Source organism: Ursus arctos, unplaced genomic scaffold (genome assembly GCF_023065955.2).
Source record: "Ursus arctos isolate Adak ecotype North America unplaced genomic scaffold, UrsArc2.0 scaffold_13, whole genome shotgun sequence".
NCBI classification, from domain to species: domain Eukaryota; kingdom Metazoa; phylum Chordata; class Mammalia; order Carnivora; family Ursidae; genus Ursus; species Ursus arctos.
The window spans coordinates 3,634,553-3,656,470 of NW_026622797.1; the positions used below are offsets into that span (position 1 = coordinate 3,634,553).

The 21,918-nt window shown below is 42.4% G+C and overlaps 1 protein-coding gene across 2 annotated transcripts in view; it reads left to right on the forward strand.

Moving 5' to 3' along the window:
• Positions 1–21,918, forward strand: part of PDE10A (phosphodiesterase 10A) — a 286,912-nt gene that overhangs the window by 45,190 nt on the left and 219,804 nt on the right. Inside the window, exon 2 of one of the 2 annotated variants that reach the window (XM_057310905.1) lies at positions 20,546–20,673. The exons of the other annotated variant lie outside the window; for it this stretch is intronic. Within the exon in view, the coding sequence (XP_057166888.1) occupies positions 20,637–20,673 (37 nt within the window). The 5' untranslated portion in view covers positions 20,546–20,636. The remainder of the gene's footprint in view (positions 1–20,545; positions 20,674–21,918) is intronic. 2 annotated transcript variants of the gene reach the window in all.

The window sequence follows — 21,918 nt, forward strand, 5'->3', positions numbered from 1 at the left end:
GCAGTGATGTTCCAGATGAAGTTGTATTTTGAATTCTTGAGTGAGAAAAAAGTAGAAGTAAATCATGAGAACTTCAGTGGGTGAGTATAGTGAGTGCAAATAAATCCTTGTTGTTTTTTGTTTTTGTTTGTTTTTTTTTTTTTTTAAGATTTTATTTATTTATTTGACAGAGAGAGAGCAGGAGAGCACAGGCAAGGGGAGGGACAGAGGAAGAGGGAGAAGCAGGCTCCCCGCTGAGCAGGGAGCCCAGTGTGGGGCTTGATCAGGACCTGGGATCATGACCTGAGCCGAAGGCAGTCACCAACCAACCGAGCCACTCAGGTGCCCCCTTAGTGTTTTAAGTTACTGAGATTCTGAGATAGTTTCTTACTTCAACAAAACTTAGCCCTTACAGGCTGATGCCTGCCCCTATAATGAATTTCTTTTTCCTCATTGATATTGTAACTATTGACAGCATTTTTGAGAATTTACTGTGTTCCAGGCTGTGTGGAAGGTGCTTTATTTGTGTCATCTTGTGGGACACCTGGGTGGCTCAATTGGCTAAGCATCTGCCTTTGGCTCAGGTCATGATCTCAGGGTCCTGGGATGGAGCCCTGAGTAGGGCTCCCTTCTCAGCAGGGAGCCTGCTTCTCCCTCTCCCCCTTCCCCATACTCCTTCTTTCTCTCTCAAATAAATTAAAAAAAAAATATTTGTGTCATCTTGTTAAATCTTTTTAGTAGCCCCATACAAAGTTCTTTTCATCACTATTACACTTTTAGGGAAACTGAGGTTTGGAGATGTAATAGTTTGTTCAAGGTCGTGCTGTGTGACTAAATCCTGTGCCTGGAATGACCGCGCTCTCTCTGGCTGCACTGTCCAGCGTATATCTATGAGCTCCTGATGTGTGCCCGGCTCTGTACTAGGTCTGAGGATCAAAGCATGAATCAGAAATAGTCCCTGTCCACAGGAAAGGAGACATTTCAGCAAGTAAGTACAATGAAATGTCAATAAAAGTGATGCAGCGTAGTGGGTGCTGGAAATATTTAGAATCAAAATCTCTCTCTTTTACTGTAAGGTTCTGGACAAGTTCTCCCTCCCTGCCTGCCCACCTGACCCTTCTGACTTCTATTTTGTCATTCCTAAAATGGGAAAAGTTTCAACATTTTATAAGCTATAAAATGCAGAAGGCTACCTGCCTCAAATTAGCATTAGCATGGAATGCAGGAAGCCTTTAAAGTTCCTGGCCCTCAGCAGTGGACAACACACAGTAGTTCCCACTTGATTTTATTCAGTGGAAGATGTAGGGAGAGCACAAAGGAAGGAGCATTCCATTTGAGGGAGAAGGAGCAGAGAGTTTAATGGAGGAGATGATGCTTGGCTTGAGTTCTTAAGCAAAAGTCATCTTACTCTCACCAGGGGTAGGAAATGGAAGTACATCCCAGACTGAGGGAAATAGCATGAACAAAATTATGGAAGATTTAGGGAACTGCAAGAAGTTTATTATTAGAAAAATATGGAGCTCAATGGGGGAAATGGTGGGAGATGATACTTTGGCAGGTGTCCTGGGCAGACTAAGTTGAGTGAACTCTATTGCGTAGGCCGCAAGGAACCACTGGGAGGGGTAAGTCTGTGCTGTGGCCTGCTTGCTTGTTTCCTCCTCTTAGTGGGGGTTCTAGAAGTGTGGAAGCATTGTCAAAGGTGGAGTGGAGGGGGAGTGACAGATGAAGGAAAGGAAGCCAGTTAGTAGACTGCTATAGAGATAATGAAGGCTCAAATTAAGGCAGAGGGGATGGGATGGAGAGGATAGATAGAAGCAATGCTAAGGAATTAAAATTGATAAAGATGTGTATGTTCATAAAATTTCAGAAGTGAGGGAAAGGAGAAGCCCGGGAGAGCTAGCGAGTTTTGGATTTGGTGGACTTCAGCAAGAAATTTGTACTAAAGATGAGGAATGCAGAAAAGGGTTGTTTTCTGAATGCTTTTTAACTGTTGAATTTTTTGTGTGTCGGGATGATTCACTTAGAAAACTCAATGATGTGAACAGTGTACAAAGTAAAAGGAGAAATTCCAGTCCCCTGCATGACCTGGTAGTTTTTTCCCTGCATGTTTTCAACCACATACATGTGTAATGATCACCTCAAACAGAAATGGTACCTTTCCAACATTCTTTTGTCATTTAATAACCCACGACAAGCAGCTTTCCAGCTTGTTCTACTTAAGTGCACAGACACGGATCTCCTTCATTTCGTTAGTGTAAGAAGGTAAGTAGTCTCCCATTCCATTAGGATGCTTCCATTCATTTCTTTACGTTTGCACTTGCGAGTAATGCTACAGAGGACACTCCGCGTATCTATCTTTGCGTGCTTTTGACAGTACAGAAACCATTTTTTTCGATGGTAAGTTCAGTTTTGCAATGCAGCTTCTGCGGTAGCCAGGTAGCGGGTGTTCAGGTGCATATGTCAACTCGTCAGTTGGGTCAGAAGGGGCTGATATCTAGGAGAGAGCTGAACTGCTGTCAAGTATGTGTAAGATGTCAAAGTGTCAACAGCGCTGGAAGCTACAGATAATGATTTACTTACTGAAAATAGTTATTTGGTGCCTAGTATTTATCAGGTACTGTGTTATCTTTGGGATATAATGACCGCTGCCCTCACCGAGCTTTACTGCAGAGTGAGGAAGAAGGCAATTATATGAATAGTTACGTGGTAAATTTATGTTAAAAATTGTGATAAAGGCTACAAAAGAGAAGAACTGGGTGCTAGGAGGGAACCTAATTTTTAATTCAGTGTTAGGGCAAAGCCTCCCTGTTTGTCACATGTTCTTTGCTAATCCTAAATACTCTTTTCTTCATGTACATGTCTTGACAGTTGTACTTTGCATGTATCCCAGAAGGAGCCAGCTCTGTAAGAATTGGCTTCAACAAATAGCAGTATTTCCAGTTTGGATGGTAATTGGTGTGGTTTTATTGCCTGCTTCATCTAGGTGGGGGAGTGTGTTCCATTGTTTGCTTATACAACTTTGTACTTATTCATTTCCCAGTGGATAAACATTGAGGTAAGAACTACTACTTCACAAACAAAAATCGGACTTGCCTCTTTCTCTACATTCTAGTACTGCTTCTGTTTCCAGTTGTCAGTGAGCCAAAGGCTGCCACCAAGTCGCTCCTTGGAGAGCACCCCCCATCTCTGCAGGTGTACAGTCCCTCCCTGACCTGCAAATGCCTATCATCTGAACAGTGTGGGAGGGGCTTAAAATCCTAATGCCTTAGGAGGGAACGCTGAGCACTGAGTGCCTGCAGGAGGATTTCCCTTTCTTTTTTTTTTTTTTTTTTAAGATTTTATTTATTTATTCGACAGAGATAGAGACAGCCAGCGAGAGAGGGAACACAAGCAGGGGGAGTGGGAGAGGAAGAAGCAGGCTCATAGCGGAGGAGCCTGATGTGGGGCTCGATCCCATAACGCCAGGATCACACCCTGAGCCGAAGGCAGATGCTTAACTGCTGTGCCACGCAGGCGCCCCAGGATTTCCCTTTCTTACGCAAAAGCCTTCCCACTTTCGGGTATTCACCGTTTTCGCTAAAATCCTTTCAGCTACAACATGGGGTGTTAGAACTGTCATTTCTGCTACTTAATTTTTATTTCTCTGATTTTAGGTTTTAATTGTTTCTTGATAACAGTGCGGGTTACAGTTTCCTTGGTCCTTAAGTATGGTACTAGTTTATAATAAGTATCAGTGAGTTTTTAAGGAGTTGCCATGGGATGTAAGCCCATAAACCTTTTGGTACGTGTCTTTTTCCTCAACATGGCTTCACAACAGGATCCTGTGGGAGAGCTTTGATCACTGTCCCAGACTTACTCATGCTGACTCGTCAGACAATACATTTTTAAAAAAATGATCAAAGGTGTTTCAAGATATATCTGAAAAGGACGCATGTCATATTACATAATTATTTTATTCTTCTTAACATGAAATTTGTTTTTTATTTATCTCCCTTCTGAAAGTTAATTTCATTTTCATATTGGAGGAAAAATAACTTCTGATTTCACATAAATAAATATAATACAGACTACCTTAGACTTAGCCATCTGTCTTTCAGTGAGAGCCTTGCATTTTATAAAGTACAATTCAGGAGCACTGGATTTTTGTGGGGTTGAACTTTATATCATAAGGATGTCTTCTTTATGAAAAAGAACATAAAAATATCTCACTTTTGCAAATATCACCAAAACTCCTTACTCAGGTCTTTCCCAGGACATTGGAAGGGGCCTGTCCGAGTGCTAGGCCTTGAAACTTCGCTTCTTGGTAAATCTTCCCCTACTCCAGAATATTGTTCCCAGATACTTTCCTCAGTGACCAAATTGCATGTTTGGAAGGACACTCCAGTGGTACATTCATTCATTAGGCCACAGGGGCCAGCAGGGTTATTGTCCTGGGACAACTCCTGTGGGTGGCAGCTGAATCTCTGAGTGTTTGGTTGAGAAAGAGTGTGACACGGTTGGAGTGATGGGTGGGTCCGCGGCTGGTTTAATGTCTGTGTCATCACCGCCTGACGCCTGAGCTAGAGTTGCTTCCGTGATTTATTTTCCTGTCCCTGTAAAAGCCTATAGAGACTGCTGGGCCAGACAAGTTGTGCAGAGAGAAAAGGCAGCAGGGAAAGTACAGACTGGTCTCGTGGATGTGCTTTGCTCAGTATATCCTAATCTTAGTGTCCACTTCAAAAAACATGGATTATAAAAGCAATTTTCTCCTTCATTTTTGGACATCTACCATATAACAGTAATTATTGCACCCAGGATGAAGTTGGATTCCATACTGCAGAAGTAGGTAAGGCTCTTTAGTATAGAACTCTTTATATTTATAGAGACTGAGAAGAAACAGTATCATCATAAAGTAGTATTAATATATTAGGCAGGCATGAGAGACTGTACTAGTTATTTATGCATGGGAGGGCAAATAAAAACACTGGAGAAGAGCCAGCCTAATTGATGTAAATTCTTTGAAGGACTAAGAAGTTGTCTATTAGCAAGTTCTTAGTGTAAAAATGTCAGGGAGTGGGGCATCTGGAGATGAGGATATCTTAAAAGTAATAACTCTTCTTAAATGAATTTGAAGGAGAGGGCAACGGGATCTTAAAGTATTGGAGTCAACCAATTTTTTTTAAAGATTTTATTTATTTATTTGACGGGGGGCGGGGGCTAGCAGGGGGAGTGGCAGGCAGAGGGAGAAGCAGACTCTCTGCTGAGCAGAGAGCTCGACACTGGGATCATGACCTGAGCAGAAGGCAGAGGCTTAACTGACTGAGCCACCCAGGCGCCCCTGGAGTCTACCAGTTTCTGTGCATTGGCTTCCTCCTTTCCATCACCTAGGGCAGTTGTAAGCATTACGTATTATAATGCCACTAAGTGACATTAAACGCTGCATAGCACATAGCAAACACTCAGTAAAGTTAACAAATTACGTGTAATACAGAACTGTTTGCAAAACAAAATGTTAATGCTATTGCATTTGAGTAGCCGGAGGAAGAAATACGGAAATCATACTTACTATAAATCTTTGAACACTAGGTTTGGCTACTATTGCTCTCTGTATGTTTAAAAAATTAATTCCTTATTATGGGGCAAAAGTGGAGGGAAGAGACTAGGAGCAATATTTGAAATACCAGTGTGTGATTATGCATGATACAACCCTGTCAGAGTGGCTGGAGGCAGCGTAGTAGGCCCTGTGGCTACCTCTGTGGGCACGTACTCTTCCGTGTCCTTGATTAAGTGGTCTCAGGACCTTTATCGAGTATGTGTTGTGTGAGCGAAAGGTGTGATGAGGAAGTACATGGATGCAAGTCTGCCAGTGGGAAGCTCAGTGGGATCCAGAGAGAAAGGCAGAGTGAGCAAGTGAAGAGCGGGGAGGCTGGCAGGATCCTCCTGGAGGGGAAGAGAGGAGAGAGGGAGCTCTGCTTTTGTAACATTGAGCCCAGCAAGAACTATTTGCTATGCTCTAAACTGAAGGATACATTAGGACACACACACACAATTTGGTTTTTTAAATAGAAGCAGAGACCCTCAAAAGACAACACACTTTCTCATCGGATTAAGTTTTACCCTGATCTTAAAACCTCACCTTACGGAGAACTCATTCACTGCCATTTTCATGGACAGTCGTGCTGTAGAACTGTGCACTGGCTGGCCACTCTCGCTCAACGAGGTGGTTAGCGTGCTGGAAAGGCCGCAGACCCTCTGGGCAGCGTGTCCCCACGTAGTGCTGAAAACCCAGGAGTCCTCCCTAGAATCCCTGAGGAGTGAAGGTGATTGATTGTAAGGTGTCAAATTGTCATTTGGGTGGGAAGTGTTTATTGAGAGAGACGAAAGCCTCTGGCTGGGGAGGGGTGTGTGAAGTGTGGTGAGGCGAAGATTCCACAGTTGGATTGTGATGTCAGCGGCACCAAAGGGAACAAGCTTGTACTCAGCGTCCGGCAGTTGGAATCTGTTGGAGGGCGGTTGGTCAATCGTTGGCCTATGACATGTGACCATGGAAGACCCCACTGGTGTCAGCTTTGACTCCAGGTAGAGAGGAAGTAATCTAAGGGCTTGTGCAAGTGTCTGTTCCCAGGACAGTCGCATGCCTGATGCCGACCCTAGGAGTCCGGCTGCCGAAGAGGCCAGGGAGGCCTGCTTAGAGGCTCTGAGCTGGTGGCCTGAGAAGCGTTCCTGCCCCTGCCTTTGGGCCCTGGCGGTTAGTGCCTAACTGTGGTATGGCGAGATTATATGGTGAGGAGGGGGCCTGTTCAAATGAATGCTTTTTAAGCACTTACTGTGTACCAGGTGTTCTGCTAAGCCTTGAAAGACTCTGGGGCTCTCTGAGTAGCTCTTTGATGATACCACAATGAAACAGAGGCGCATCTAATATCTTCCTAATTAATGTGGGTTAAATGATACATGCAGTGACTTTAAAAGGTTTACTCTGACTTTTCATTATTGCCGGAGGTCATGAGACGGACCAACGGGAACAAACCCAGGACTGATGGTAACGCAGCCCCTCTGACAGCCGCGCAGGAAGGGTAGTGCTGGAGAAGGTGGGACTGCAGGGCCACCGTGCGTTTGTGCAGCGGAGAACCATCCAGCCCAGCTGCAAGGGAGGGAGGTCATCTGAGCAGGGCTGCACACAGAGGTCCGGTTGCCGTCTGAAGGAGGGAGCTATGGTGCTGCCATGGCCGCTCCTCTGTGTGCACCTGGTCTCGCCTGCCTTTGCTTTCGGGAGAACATGTGTTACATGTCAGAATCCTTGGCGGTCACAGTAGGGGAGGGTCGGCATACAATTCATTATGTATCCTTTAAATTCATCCCTAATTGTCTTATAATATAGCAGTTCTGAAACGACCCGAGGGAAGAAGACATTAGAATATGTTAGGCTGACTGGGTTAGAGTCCAGGCTGATCTGGAAGTTCTTTGGGGAAGGCTTGTATCTCACCCCTGAAAGGTTGGAGGGGCGCACCTGGGTGGGGATGGCGGATGGAAGGAAAGGATTCCAGAAAGACAACTGGAGATCTCTTCCAGAGAGGAGAGAGGACGCAAAGGTAGTCATGATAGATTTGTCTTTAAGGTTCATAGCCATGCTCCTAGCTGATAGCAAAGCAAATTTCTAACCCCTCGTCCAGGATTAGTAGAGTTTTCCCAGTTTATTTGAAAAGAGTATAGAGATAATGGAACTTTTTTCCTTTGAAAATGGATTTGTGATTCTACCCATTGTATGAGCTTAACAGAAAATAGAAGAACCCAAGGAACAATTTATTGAACAATTATCACGTTCTAGACAGCATATTAAGAATTTTACATCCATTATCTTTATTAATCTTTATAATAATCCTTATAAGATGCTACTCTTTTTTTTTAAAAAAGACTTTATTTTATTTTACTTATTTGAGAGAGAAAGAGAGCACGAACGTGGGGGAGGAGAGAAACAGGGAGAGGGTTAGGCAGAGTCCCTACTGAGCGGGGAGCCCCAGGACCTTGGGATCATGATCTGAGCCAAAGGCATACCTTAACCCACTGAGCCATCCAGCCGCCCGAGATTGCTACTCTTATTACCACCATTTTTTACGGATCTAAACCTTAGGATGAGTCCATTGCCCAAGGTCACACAGTAGGGGGTCATACCATCTGTCCCCCGATTACATACACGTCAGGGGAAGAACTTTGTTCTTCATCATCTAGAACAACTCCTGAACAAATGTTTTAGGTTTGGAAAATTTTAAGTACAGTTTTGCTAAAAATTATTTTGTCACTTGTTTTTCCTGTTTGATACTTTGATAATAAGTTGCCAATACACTTGCCTGTAACTCTTAAAAGTTCAATTTTTAAAGTCTCTTTGATATTGCTAGTCTTATGGGGCGATCTCTCTCCAAAATGTGGAAGTAAGAACAGAAATTCAATATGAGTAGTAGAGTTTGCTTCCAAAATTGTGCAAAACTAAATTTTACCATTCTCAGATGCAATTACAGAATTGCCAAAATATGTATTGGTATTTTAGATATAACCAGTGAATCGACAGGTTTGGGGGTTTTTCCTCAAGAAATTGTAAGTGGAAAACGTCTTTTTAAATTAGGCATGTGAGTGGTTTGTTGGTCTGAGTCATGACCTCCAAGAGGCCAAGAGGCCAGGGACCAAGATGTTACTTGTGAGAGTGTAGCGTGTTGTGGTGTGTGGTTCAGGAGGGAGCATCTGCATCACTGTTACAGATGGACCCCACACAGCAGATCTCAGCATCACTGTTACAGATGGACCCCACACAGCAGATCTCAGCATCACTGTTACAGATGGACCCCACACAGCAGATCTCAGCATCACTGTTACAGATGGATCCCACACAGCAGATCTCAGCATCACTGTTACAGATGGATCCCACACAGCAGATCTCAGCATCACTGTTACAGATGGATCCCACACAGCAGATCTCAGCATCACTGTTACAGATGGACCCCACACAGCAGATCTCAGCATCACTGTTACAGATGGACCCCACACAGCAGATCTCAGCATCACTGTTACAGATGGACCCCACACAGCAGATCTCAGCATCACTGTTACAGATGGACCCCACACAGCAGATCTCAGCATCACTGTTACAGATGGATCCCACACAGCAGATCTCAGCATCACTGTTACAGATGGACCCCACACAGCAGATCTCAGCATCACTGTTACAGATGGATCCCACACAGCAGATCTCAGCATCACTGTTACAGATGGACCCCACACAGCAGATCTCAGCATCACTGTTACAGATGGACCCCACACAGCAGATCTCAGCATCACTGTTACAGATGGACCCCACACAGCAGATCTCAGCATCACTGTTACAGATGGACCCCACACAGCAGATCTCAGCATCACTGTTACAGATGGATCCCACACAGCAGATCTCAGCATCACTGTTACAGATGGATCCCACACAGCAGATCTCTGCATCACTGTTACAGATGGACCCCACACAGCAGATCTCAGCATCACTGTTACAGATGGATCCCACACAGCAGATCTCAGCATCACTGTTACAGATGGATCCCACACAGCAGATCTCAGCATCACTGTTACAGATGGACCCCACACAGCAGATCTCAGCATCACTGTTACAGATGGATCCCACACAGCAGATCTCAGCATCACTGTTACAGATGGATCCCACACAGCAGATCTCAGCATCACTGTTACAGATGGACCCCACACAGCAGATCTCAGCATCACTGTTACAGATGGACCCCACACAGCAGATCTCAGCATCACTGTTACAGATGGATCCCACACAGCAGATCTCAGCATCACTGTTACAGATGGACCCCACACAGCAGATCTCAGCATCACTGTTACAGATGGACCCCACACAGCAGATCTCAGCATCACTGTTACAGATGGACCCCACACAGCAGATCTCAGCATCACTGTTACAGATGGACCCCACACAGCAGATCTCAGCATCACTGTTACAGATGGACCCCACACAGCAGATCTCAGCTGCCTTTTCTTTACCACGAACCTAGCCTCCCAGTCTTCTTTCTGTTAGCTTCTGATTACATTCCGTTATAATGGAATAAAGGAAATAGGTGGGGCTTAAAGGTGTACAAGGGACATAATCAGAAGTAAACCTAATATCATCCATGTTTTCCCTTCTCTGCTGCAGTCTGACAGTCTAAGATCTTGCCCACATCCATTCAGCTGTCTGGAAAAGAATTAACTGGAACACGGGGGCGCCTGGGTGGCTCAGTCATTAAGCATCTGCCTTCGGCTCCGGTCATGATCCCAAGGTCCTGGGATCAAGCCCCATGTCGGGCTCACTGCTCGGGACGGAACCTGCTTTTCCCTCTCCCGCTTCCCCTGCTTGTGTTCTCTTTCTCGCTGTCTCTCTCTGTCAAATAAATAAATAAAATCTTAAAAAAAAAAAAAGAATTAACTGGAACACGTAATGTAGGCATTCTTTTTCTAAAGTGCACTTGTTTCTGTCCTACAAAATTTTCCTGTCTTTGTTTCTGTGCTACCTTCACACTTACTTGAGGGACTTTTTCCTATGATTATTTGGTCATACTTAATATCATACATAAGTTACCTTAACACTATTTTGTAATCAACACAGACATCCTAAAGGGAAAAAATATTTTTGTGGCTAAAACCTGAGTTCTGTATAGGAAAATGCTTTGGTACAAATACAATGAAAGACTCATTCATTGGCTTACTTTTCTATGTACAGTTTACTTTAAGAATTGAGATACCTTCATTACCAGGTCAACACTAAAACCTGCTTTGGATTCAGTACTCTATATTAGAAGAAAGTGGCTTTAAAAAAAAAAAAATCCCCAAGGATAATTTTCTTAATCCATTATCTCTATGTATGGGTTTGTCATATATTCATTTATGAAACAGCTATTAGATACCTATTGTTTTAGGAATTTGGAATATAGCAGTGAACAAATCTTTTTTAAAAATCTTTTTTTTCCTGGATACCTACATTAAGGAGGGAGATAGATAGAAATAAGTAAGTAAATAGTGCATCAGGTTGGAGTGCTATGGAGAAAAATGCAACAGTGAAGGGGGATATGGAGTGTAGTTATACTTTTAATTGAAGGCTACACCAAGAAGGTAAAATCTGAGCCAGGGATACAAGCAGGTGAGCCATGCAGATAGATGGCTGGTGACAAGGTTTTCAGGGAGAATAAACAGCAAGTGCAAAAGACTGATCTGAGAGCAAGGCTGGACTATTTGGAGACAATGCAAAGAGGCCAGTGTGAGAATAGGGAGAAAAGCAAAGACTTTATAGGGTGTTCAGAGCTCCATCAAAAGTTTTGTCTGTTCTCTAGGTAAGATAGAAAGCCATTAAAGAGTTTTAAGGAGAGAAATGACCTGCTGACTTACTAAAATCACCCTGGCTTCTGCATTGAGAAGCTGACACAGGGAGACAAGATAGGAGGCCAGTGACCAAGCCAGGCAAGAAATTATGGTGGCCTGGGCCGCAGTGGAGGCAGTAGACTGGATGAGCAATGGTGGGATTGTGAGTATAGTTTAAAGGTACAGCCAACAGGATTTCCTGACAGATTGGGTGTGGAGTTGGAGAGAAAGTTGTGAATGATGGCATCAAAGTTTTGGCCAAGTTTCTTTGCAAAGTTTGGGAGAATGGAGGATCAGGTTGGGGTTGCCAGGCTCCTGTAGTCAAAAGAATCTGGGTTTTTAGAATTAGATGGACTTCATTCAAATTTCAGCTTTGCCAATCACAAGATACTGGATTGATTTTGAGGAAGTTATCTAACTTCTCTGAATTTCAATTTCTTCATCCGTAGATTGAGGATAATCCTAACTTCATGATCTGTATTTTGTTTACTGCTCCGGCCTTATCTCCTGCCACCCCTTCATGTGCTACTTTTCTTTTAGTGTATGGTTCTCCAGCTTAGCACAGATTTTCACTGTGTCACATAATGTCAGTTCTATTTTTAGTGATGCTAAATTTGCTCATTAGGTTCAGTAGGTGTCCGCCAGATGTCTCCACTGTAAAGGTATCTTTTCTCCTTTGTAATGGTGTGAATATCATATTTCTCAACACTCAGTCATTCAAGTGGTTTTAGCATTCATTGATTATCTTTGCTTGAATTATTACTTTGAGGTTTACAGAATGATTTTTGAAAAATTCTCTTCCTTCCTCATTTATGTTTTCAATTATCCTATAAATAAGAGCTACCCCCTCCATCCCAGTCCTTGCTTTGGGTATTAATATGGACTCATGAATTCCTTTTATATTCAATGTATAATAACACATTATCATAGTTATCCTTTTTCTTTTTATATTAATGTGTTAGAATCCATTGCTGTACATATTATTTCTGATCCTCAAACTGCCCCAGATTTGGCCAGTATGAATCCTTTCAAATCCTTTCCTTAGTCCATTTCACATATCTCCCATTAGCCTTAGATATTTCTTGCCCTTCTAGCGCAGATTTTTCCATATTTCCTTTGTGCTTTCCTATCTCAGACTGGGAATCAGCCGTTTCTCCAAGGAGCCCTGGTCCTGTTTAGTGATGATGGTATTTGGTGTCCAAAACTTGAGCACTAGGTGTACTCACTGCAGCTCGGGTGTTATTTCTTTGAGGGGTTTTTAGTGTATTAGCTAAAAACATATATATGTACACGATAAGTTTATTATTTATTAAACAATGCTATCTGCAAATGAAATCCAATGCCATAGGGTTCTTCCATACCAGGAATTGAAAAAAAATTGTATCAAGTAATCAGCGTAGAAAGCAATTAATGGAAAGCTTATGTATTACAGCCTAGTATAATTTGGTAAGGATCTCATCTTACACTACAAGTACTACTGGAGATTTAGCTCCCTTAGAATAATTTGTTTTGTGAGCTACAATAGTGCAAGAAATCTGAGGAAGGTTTTCATTGTGTCTGGAATTTTGACTTGATACTCTTTGCATCCTTAACTTACTCAGAATGACCTGCATGACTCATAATATTAGTGTCCTTACAAATGAATAGTTTAGGAGTACATTTGCCATTTTAAAATTTCTTTAGTTATAATGAAAATCTATTAAAACAAATAGTTACTAATAAGGCTTTAAAGATGCTGAATGTAACTAATGTAATGTCTTCATATTAGCTGTAGATTTTGCTGATGCAACAGTCAATACGTGCATTGTTTTCTTATTAAAATGTTTTATTTTATTGTGGTACCTCATTCGTGCTGGTTTTTCTCATTTTAGAATATTGAATCATATCAACTTCCCTAATTAGGGCATTTTTGAACTTTATCATTTATATGTGAGGATTTCAATTAAAACCGATTAGGCTATAATGAATGTTTTTTTATGATAGTAGCATTTTTGTCTATTTGTATTTTAAAATAGGTATTTGAGATCTTTTTGTTATGAACACATAATATAGTCTTTTACATAAAAAGACTGATGAATGAATGGGTCAGCTTTGTGGATTAAGTTCCTTTCTTCTGGCAAACGGCATAAAACCCCTTGAAAGCAATCTCAGGTAGGTAATATTCTTCATTTATGTTAGGCTACTTTATGTTCAGCAGCTGCTTTTAACATTTTAAAATATCTTTTGAAGAGCTGTTTAAAGCTCTTCTTTCTGTGTGTCCCAAGTGTGAGGTGAACTTGACGTTGCCTTTTGGCCAACATTGCAGAGCAGGGCAGGACCAGATGAGTAATGCTTGTGGTGGTTCAGATCTCTGGCAACCCATTCTGTACAGCTGTGGTTCTTGTTATTGGAAACCTTGGGCTTTGAATGAGAGACAGCAGCCAGGACTGACAGGTTTACTATAGTAGAGCAAAGCAAAACAAAAACAATAAACAAATAATTTCTACATTGACACTGACTACAATTGCACCACTTTTATGTCAAGTATAAAACTTAAATCTCATTCCAAGTTCTGCCTTGAAAAAATAGCAAAGGCGTGCTGAAAATACTTGTCAGGCAAAATGCTTGAAATGTATTCAGCTATTTCTTGGGCTTGGAAAGAAAAGCCCCCTTTGTGCTGGCTATTAAGATTTATAGACAAGAAGGTTGCAGTGCAATTCTCTGTTTGACCATGCTAATTTATAATGAATTATGCATTTTTCAGTTTTCCCCTCTTTCACTCCACCCTCTGCTCCTCCTTCTCTTCCCAATAAAAATACCTCTTTTCTTGCTTTACTGCTTTTATAATCCAGATGACTAATACGATGCAGTGAGAAAGTATCTGGGCAAAGCAATTCTGTCTCATTTTCTAATTTATTTTGATTTGAACACTTTGTTAATTGAGGGGAAATAACTGTAAAAATCTATGATTTCATCATGGTTATTGTAATTGAGTTAAATGTCTGTACTTTCTTAAAAAAACAATGCTTTAAGTCATTTTTAGTGTCTGTGCAAATACCCCAACGTAGCTTAAATGAAGGCATTTTACTTCATATTTATCTTGGAATATATTTGACTTGATGGCAGGGGAGTCAGTAAAATTATAAAGCTAACTTTATTTTCCTCACCCCGCAGTAGTTTAATACCACCAAGATCTTTCTCTAATATTAAGCCAAGGTTGAGGGGATGGGGGAGGTCTTTTCTCCTAGTGTGAAATGTATAGTTTTAAAAAAATGTAACAAATGAAGCCATCTAGTTTTTACAGCAGTATTTAGCAACTTCATAAATTATCTTAAGAACAGAAGATACATTTCTGGTTGATAATATGAAAATATAAAGGCTAATAATATTAGTTAAAATAGAATAGAGTCACTTAGTTTTATAGGAGTGGCAACAAAACCAAAATATAAAGAAAGCATTGTATTTGGAGTAATGAAACTCTGTTTTGGTTGCTGGATCTCTGAGACCTACATGGCTCTGACAGTTATCTGGCAGCAATGTCTTCTGGGTGTTTCTGTGTGCGGAGGCCTTTATGATATGCTTCCCTTCATGTAACCTTTGTTGTTCGAACTGGAATTCTAAAGAGGCAGAAATAATCGTCCCTCTTTCCCGGAAGACATGTGAAAATTATGTCTTGTTTTGTTTTTATTTATTTATTATTTATTTTTTTTTTTTAAAGATTTTATTTATTTATTCGACAGAGATAGAGACAGCCAGCGAGAGAGGGAACACAAGCAGGGGGAGTGGGAGAGGAAGAAGCAGGCTCATAGCGGAGGAGCCTGATGTGGGGCTCGATCCCATAACGCCGGGATCACGCCCTGAGCCGAAGGCAGGTGCTTAACCGCTGTGCCACCCAGGCACCCCTTGTTTTGTTTTTAAACAGCACTTTTCCAAAGTACTTATGCCTTAGTTCTTCTGTCATATGTATCGGTAAAGAGGAGAATAAATAAATAATTTATATGTTAAATTTGGGGAAACCTCCAACACTTGTTGATGGATTTAAAGTCGACTCATCCAAGGTCATACATGATAATCTGACAAACTGGGACGAGAAAGGCTTTTTGAAGGAAGGTTTTCTCTAGTTTTTACTTGATGAAACATGCAATGATTAAATTTTCCATCAGTCCTGCTAGTGTTAATAAAATGAAGTAGTGAGTTAAATGAGAAATTTCTTCATCATCTTAGGGAATAAATGCTAAAAGTTTATAGCAAAAACAACTTATCCCAATATAAAACCTGAGAGCCTAACGAAATTCCTCCTTTTGTTTTCCTTAAATTGCTGCTAAGGACGAGCAATTTAACTATTAAACTAAAATTTGAGAGCCAAGTGTTTGCTATGTTGAATTGTTCTAATTGCTTTCTCCCCATATATACTTAAAAACAATTTGTACTCTTGTCTTTTTCTTCCCATTTTCCTGTGAAGCGAATTACTGGAGCAGGTGTAGTGCCATGTGCAATACTGTGACAGTGATAAGATTTGGGGCCTACCTGAATAATCCAGGCTAAGCTCTTTCTCTCAAAATCTTTAATTTCATGTTTTGCCACATAAAGTGACATTCACAGGTTCCAGGGATTAGATATGGCTATCTTTTGGCAGGTCATTTTGGGTCTACCACAGTATTTGAGTTTTTACCTATAAACTATTGAAAGTAGTAAGGTTTGAGAGGTAGTAAGAGAGTGGTAATTAGAAAGTATGGAATCTGAAGGCTCATTTGAAAATGGCTCAGTTACTTATTTGCTGTGTAAACTCTAGCAAGTTAATCTCTTAGTCCTCTTTTCCTCTTCTGTAAAATGTAGACATAATAGCAAATGTATCATAGGATTATTTTGAAGATTAAATGATTTAATAGATGGAAAATCATTAGAATAGTGCCTGGTACATAGTAGGCACATAAAAAATTCTGACGATTATCACAAGCAGTTGGCTCAGAAAAGTTTTGCATAAACGAAGCAGCTGTGAAGGCTGGTACTTGGTGGTGGATACATTTGATGTGCTTTGCTTGTATTTATGAAAGTTCATTTGCTACATGAAGGGACAGTGGGAAGATACCTAGGAAAACAGTTGTGTGTCTTTTGGTTGGGGGGGGGGTTCTGTTGGGAATGAGACTTCTCAATGTGTATACCTTTTTTATATTGTTTTAATTTTTGAATGTACAACAATTTGAAAAGACCAACTAAAGGAAGTTCAAGAAATGAAAGTTCAGAGAGGATCATCTATACTTGATTATATAGCTAATAAAAATCCCCAAAGAATAACATTTGGAGTTTTTTTGGTGGCTGTTCCTATGATTCATGAATCCATGTTGTTTTCTTTGGTATATATGGTGATTTTCACTCTTGAGTCCAGTTTTTATATTCAGTATACTTTCTCAACAACCTTTTGTTTAATTTCATATTTTTATTGTGCTTTTAAACATAGGTAGATTTATTAAGACTTGATAGTTAGATTATTTGATCTAATTAGATCTAAGCTCACCTTAGAAAAACATACTTAATTTGAAATACAGATCTTTAACTTATTAAACTGACAGAGAATTATGAAGTATAATAATTTAAAACATAGGCTTCTGTGTACTTACGAAGATCTCATCATAAAGTTTTTATTTTTCCATTGGTTTTGTTTTTTTTAACTTTGCATTAAATTTAAATGAACACTTTTGCTGCAGTTCACTTACTTTTTATTGTACCTCTAGATACCTTATTAAGATCAGTAATGACAACTCAGACAGCCTGCATGAAGATATCTGTTTGCTGTGAACGTATATATGCCTTAAAATATTGGCACCTTACTTTGTGTGGCGCTTTTTGTTTTGAACACAATTTCCAGTTAGTTTATTAAAGTTTTACAGTAACCCCAGGGAGTAGGTGGGTTAGGCATAGCTATCGTCTTTTATCTTTGTGTGTTATTGTTTGCTTGTCTCCTTAGCTTGAGTAAGAGGCAAGGACGGTGTTTTTATCATCTCTAGATTTCTAGTGTCTAGCATATTGTTGGTGATCAAAAATAGTTGTTGAACGTACAAATAAATGTATAGTTGGGGGAAGAAATAAGAAAAATCGCTAAAATTACCGTTAGTGATTTTTCTAGGCTTATGTGGCAAATAAATGAAATTACAGAACAAAATTCCTTGTCCATGGACTTCTAGTCATTTCTCCTCTCAAAATGACTGATTTATTCTTTTTTCTGCTTTAAAAATGAGATCAGCTTGGGGCTATTCAAATCCTTTGTGCCAAATTGAATAAATTAATCCCGAGCCCAAGTAGGATTTTAGCACTTTTGCTCATCAAAATAATCAAAGGAAAATTTTCAAAGCTTGAATGACTTAGCAGCACATTATGAGAAATTCAGTTTTGTTTATTCTGTTCATCATAAATTTTAAGTGATATGCTTATTCCTCTCTTTCTTAGTCAGTTTTGGCTGCTGTAACAAATACCACAGGCTGGGCAGCCTAAACAACAGACATTTATGTTTCACTGCTCTGGAGGTGGAGGCTGATTGGGTTCCTAATGAAAGCACCTTCCTCCATTATCTTCACCTGGCAGAGAGAAGGATAGTCTTCCTTATCTCTTCTGGGTCACTGACCCCATCATGAGGCCTCTGCGACCTCATGACCTCCAAGGGCCTTACCTCCAAGTACTACAACACTGGAGATTAGGACTTAAGTATATGAATTTTGGAGAGCCCAAAGCACTGCCCCTTTGTCAAAGTGGTGATAACTCAAATTAGTATTAAATGGTCTAAGCTGTTCTTCTCAATCCTAAGGCTTCAATAGACAACTCAATGTTTCTATTTTTATGAGTGCTAAGAGATATGGAAGGTTAGAACTGGATAGCTGACAGGCCTTTTCCCCCTGGTTTTCTTCCCTTACTGTCCCATAATGGATCTAAAAAGGAAATTAATAATTTATTTTCATAATTTATTTTTCTAACTTAGTAAACTTTGTAAAATTTAACACCTCCAAATTTGAACTTACCATTTTCTTTCTCATTAGGTGGTTATGCCATACACATAGCTTCTCAAGCTTGAAAACTAGGGCTCATCTTCATTCTCTTTAGTCAGTTATTAAGTCTGCCACTTTTTCCCCTTTTACCTTTTTGCCTCTTCCACAGTTCTAATACTCTGCTCTTTGTGGTCTCTGACACTGCCACGAACACCTTGAGGCCAGAGTGGTACTAGTATCTTACATTATCCAGCACAGCGCGATGCGCAAACATGGTTGACTTTAAGGCAGAAGTAGATTGAAGTCAGTTGGAGACAGTGACTTTATATCACGCATCTAAGAACAAAAGCAGAAAAAGTTCATTATCTGTGAAGGGCAGGCGCATTGGGTCGGAGAGAGCTGGGGTCTAAGTGCGGTTTTCATGAAGTCCTGAGAGAGCAGAGGCCAGGTTAGCAGAGACAACGGTGTGTTTGCCACAGGTCATGGAGGTGCTTCCGTACCTCAAGAGTTTTTCATTTTGTTTTGATACCGTGAAAAAACTGATTAAGTGCTGTATTTTTAAATACAAATCTGAAACAGATTATTGTCCTTTGGCTTAAAACGCACTTTGCGTCTATCCTACAATACGGTAGTTGTTTAACTGGGGTGTGGCATTTACAAAAGAGAATCTTCCATAAAGTTGGCGATACTCCTGGATCCTTGCGGGGACGAGAGGGGCTTGGGGAGGAGCCAGGAGACCCCCCTTTAAAAACGACCTTGGTGGGGGCTTCCGCGGGGCCTGGGGCTGTCGGCCCCGCAGCGACTCGGCCACTTTGGGGGAACCCAGCAGTTAGTACTAGGTCCAGCGGAATTACCGCCCGCGTTCCACCCTCAATTCGCGGCCCTCGGAGTGGAACCCCCATGCTTCCCAAAGCAGGTTCTCGTGGACGCTTTCCGCAGCCTGGGTGAGGGGAGAGAAGCCAGAAGAGGTGGGAGGAGGCTGGCAGGTGCAAGGAGCTGTGGGGGTTGCACCCTTAAATAGTCTTATAGGTGGTTTTGTTTCTTTAGCCCATTCTCTAGCTGAGGGTGGCGGATTCGAGGCGTCGTGCCCACTTCGGTCGGAGGAAGACTCCTCCGTGTCATATCTTAGTCCCAGACAGTGAGGTCCATGTCCACGCGGACAGCATGGCTGCACTTCCGGCGTGCGTGTGACGTCACCGGAAGTGCCTCTCAGCCACCTGCGTGGCCCCGGAGCGTGGTGACTGGTGGGTGGTGAAGGGCACCTCAGCAGGGTCTGGGTGGGCCTCGTTTTGGGGGGCGGCCGGGCCGGTTGTCACAGCCCCCCAGAGAGCGGGACGAGGAGTCCCTGCGTGGGTTGCTGGCTGGCCTGGGGACACCTGTGCTGCCGGGCTCCCAGCTCCCTAGTGGCTCGATGCCGTGCAGGAATGCCTCGAGGCACTGGCGCGTGGAACGTGCGGTGCAATGGCCTGCCTACCCGAGGGTTGGTGCGCAGCCCCAGGGGCCCACAGCCACAGACGGTGGGGTTTGTTTCCCCGTCCCCAGCAATGTGATGTGAAGAGAGACTGACCTGGAGTCAGAAAGACCAGACCAGGGCTGCCTCACAGGACCGCGTCTGTTTGGGGTACCCTGTGGCTGCAACCCAAATTGCTTCAACAGTAAGGCAGACGTGTGTCCTAGACCTGGAAGCTCTGAGGTGGGGCAGCTCCGGGTGTGATGAATGTAGCGCCTCCATGACATTCTTAAGGATTCCCTTGTTTGCTCTTGCCACTCTTTTGCTCTGAGGGAGGTGAGGTAGATGCTTCCGCTGGCGCCCAGTAAGCACGTGGGAAGGAGAGCGGCGTTTCCCCCGGCAGTGGCTCGCCAGACCACGGGCAGGGGATGAGATTACTGTCTTGACTGATTTGTCCAGGCAGGGTGTGTCCCTAAGTGGCCACAGAGACCTTCCCTGATGTGAAGAGAGGCAGGTGATATCTCCCGGGGTCCTGATCAGAGGCAGTGACCGAGGGAAGGGGAGAGGCCGGAAGGATGCAGGAGTGATATGGAAGTCGTCTGAGCAGGAGTCAGCAGTTTGTATGGACCCGAGCGAGCATTGAGGGAGAAAGCGGATTGCAGGATGGCTGGATGTGGAGCTTAGACAGCTGGGTGGGGGGACTTCACTTAGAGATGGGGTCCCCAAGAGGGACGAGATTCAAGAAGGTATCAATTATCTGATAGTTATTTGATTTTTTTTGTTTTTTGTTTAGAAGCTAAGAGTATAGATATAGAAGTCATCCACAGAGATGTTACAGTTGAAGACATGGGGGTAGAGAAGACTTTGAAGGAAAAGAATGTAGAATGAGGATAGAAGAGAGGAAATCCAACATTTTAACAGGTGAGTAGAGTTTCTAAGTCAGCAAAAGAAACTTGGAAGGGCCATTTAGGATAGATAGCAAACTAGTACTTTGCAGCGCTAAGTGTTACTCTACCAGTTTATCACAAAATTATCAGTTGATTAAAACTTGTTTCATTCATACCCTGAAATTGTTGGACATCAGCCCTCTGTCAACTCCCCACAGCATGGTTGTCAGGGTTACAGTGATTAATATCGGACAGGTTAGTTTTAACAGCTTTTAAAGGTTTCTATGAAGTTGGAGTTGGCTGTTTTTCATTTGACTTAGGATGGTTGGTCTATTTAATGCTTTGTTTGCTTTAGGCAAGTTGATTGTTGGCTAACTGACCTTCTCTGCTGTGTTACGTAGGAGGAAGTATCCAGAAAACAAGGAACGGGTTAGTAAGACCTGAAATTGCCGAGTCCAAGGAGATGAAGGCAGAGCTCCTGATATTTAACTGTCCAGGGAAGTTTGGCTTGTATTTCCCAAAGCAGTTTCCGCGCCGTGCTGGGGGACTGATGTCACAGCGTGGTGATGAAGGCTGAATCAGAGTGAAGGACACCACAGTAAGCACTGGACTGCTAGCTCCACTTTGATGGTGAAAGAAGGAAAACTAGAATGTGTGATGAGTTTACCACGCTTGCAGGAGGTTGTGTTGCTGTTGTTACAGGATGGAGGGCAGCCTAGCATCTTAGTGGTCTGTGAGAAGGGGATAAAGAGAGTTTGAAGACCGGAGAGTGGGAGGGGCATGCGGATCCCCTGACCTCGTGGGCAGAGCTGGCGGAGGCGAGGGAGAACGAGGAAGAACGTAGAAAGTGGGTAAAGGTTCAGAGAGATGTCAGAGAGGAAAAGTGAAGGAGGCTCTCAGGAAAGCAAAGGTCAAGCTGTGTCTCAGGGAGATGATGATATGTGTGGATGTCTGGGACCGGGAGTCATCTAGGGAGAAATAAAGGAATCGGCACAGCTCTGCATTTTAGTCCAAACAATTGGAAAGGCCTGTGGAAGGAATTGGATGACTGGGTTTACCTCGTGCAGGGATAAGCAAGGGATTCTGTGGTAGTAGCTAAGGCATCGTTGCAATAGTTGGCAAAGGTTTTCAAACTCAGTGGGGAGGCCGACGTCAGTTCAGGTGGCTGAGAAGGCAGGTGAGCAGGATGGATGTGTCCAGTGGGAGCAGAGAGCAGACTCGGTAGGAATGAGAGGATAGGACAAGGTGTGTTAGTGTGCTGGGCTGGTGTGACAAAGTG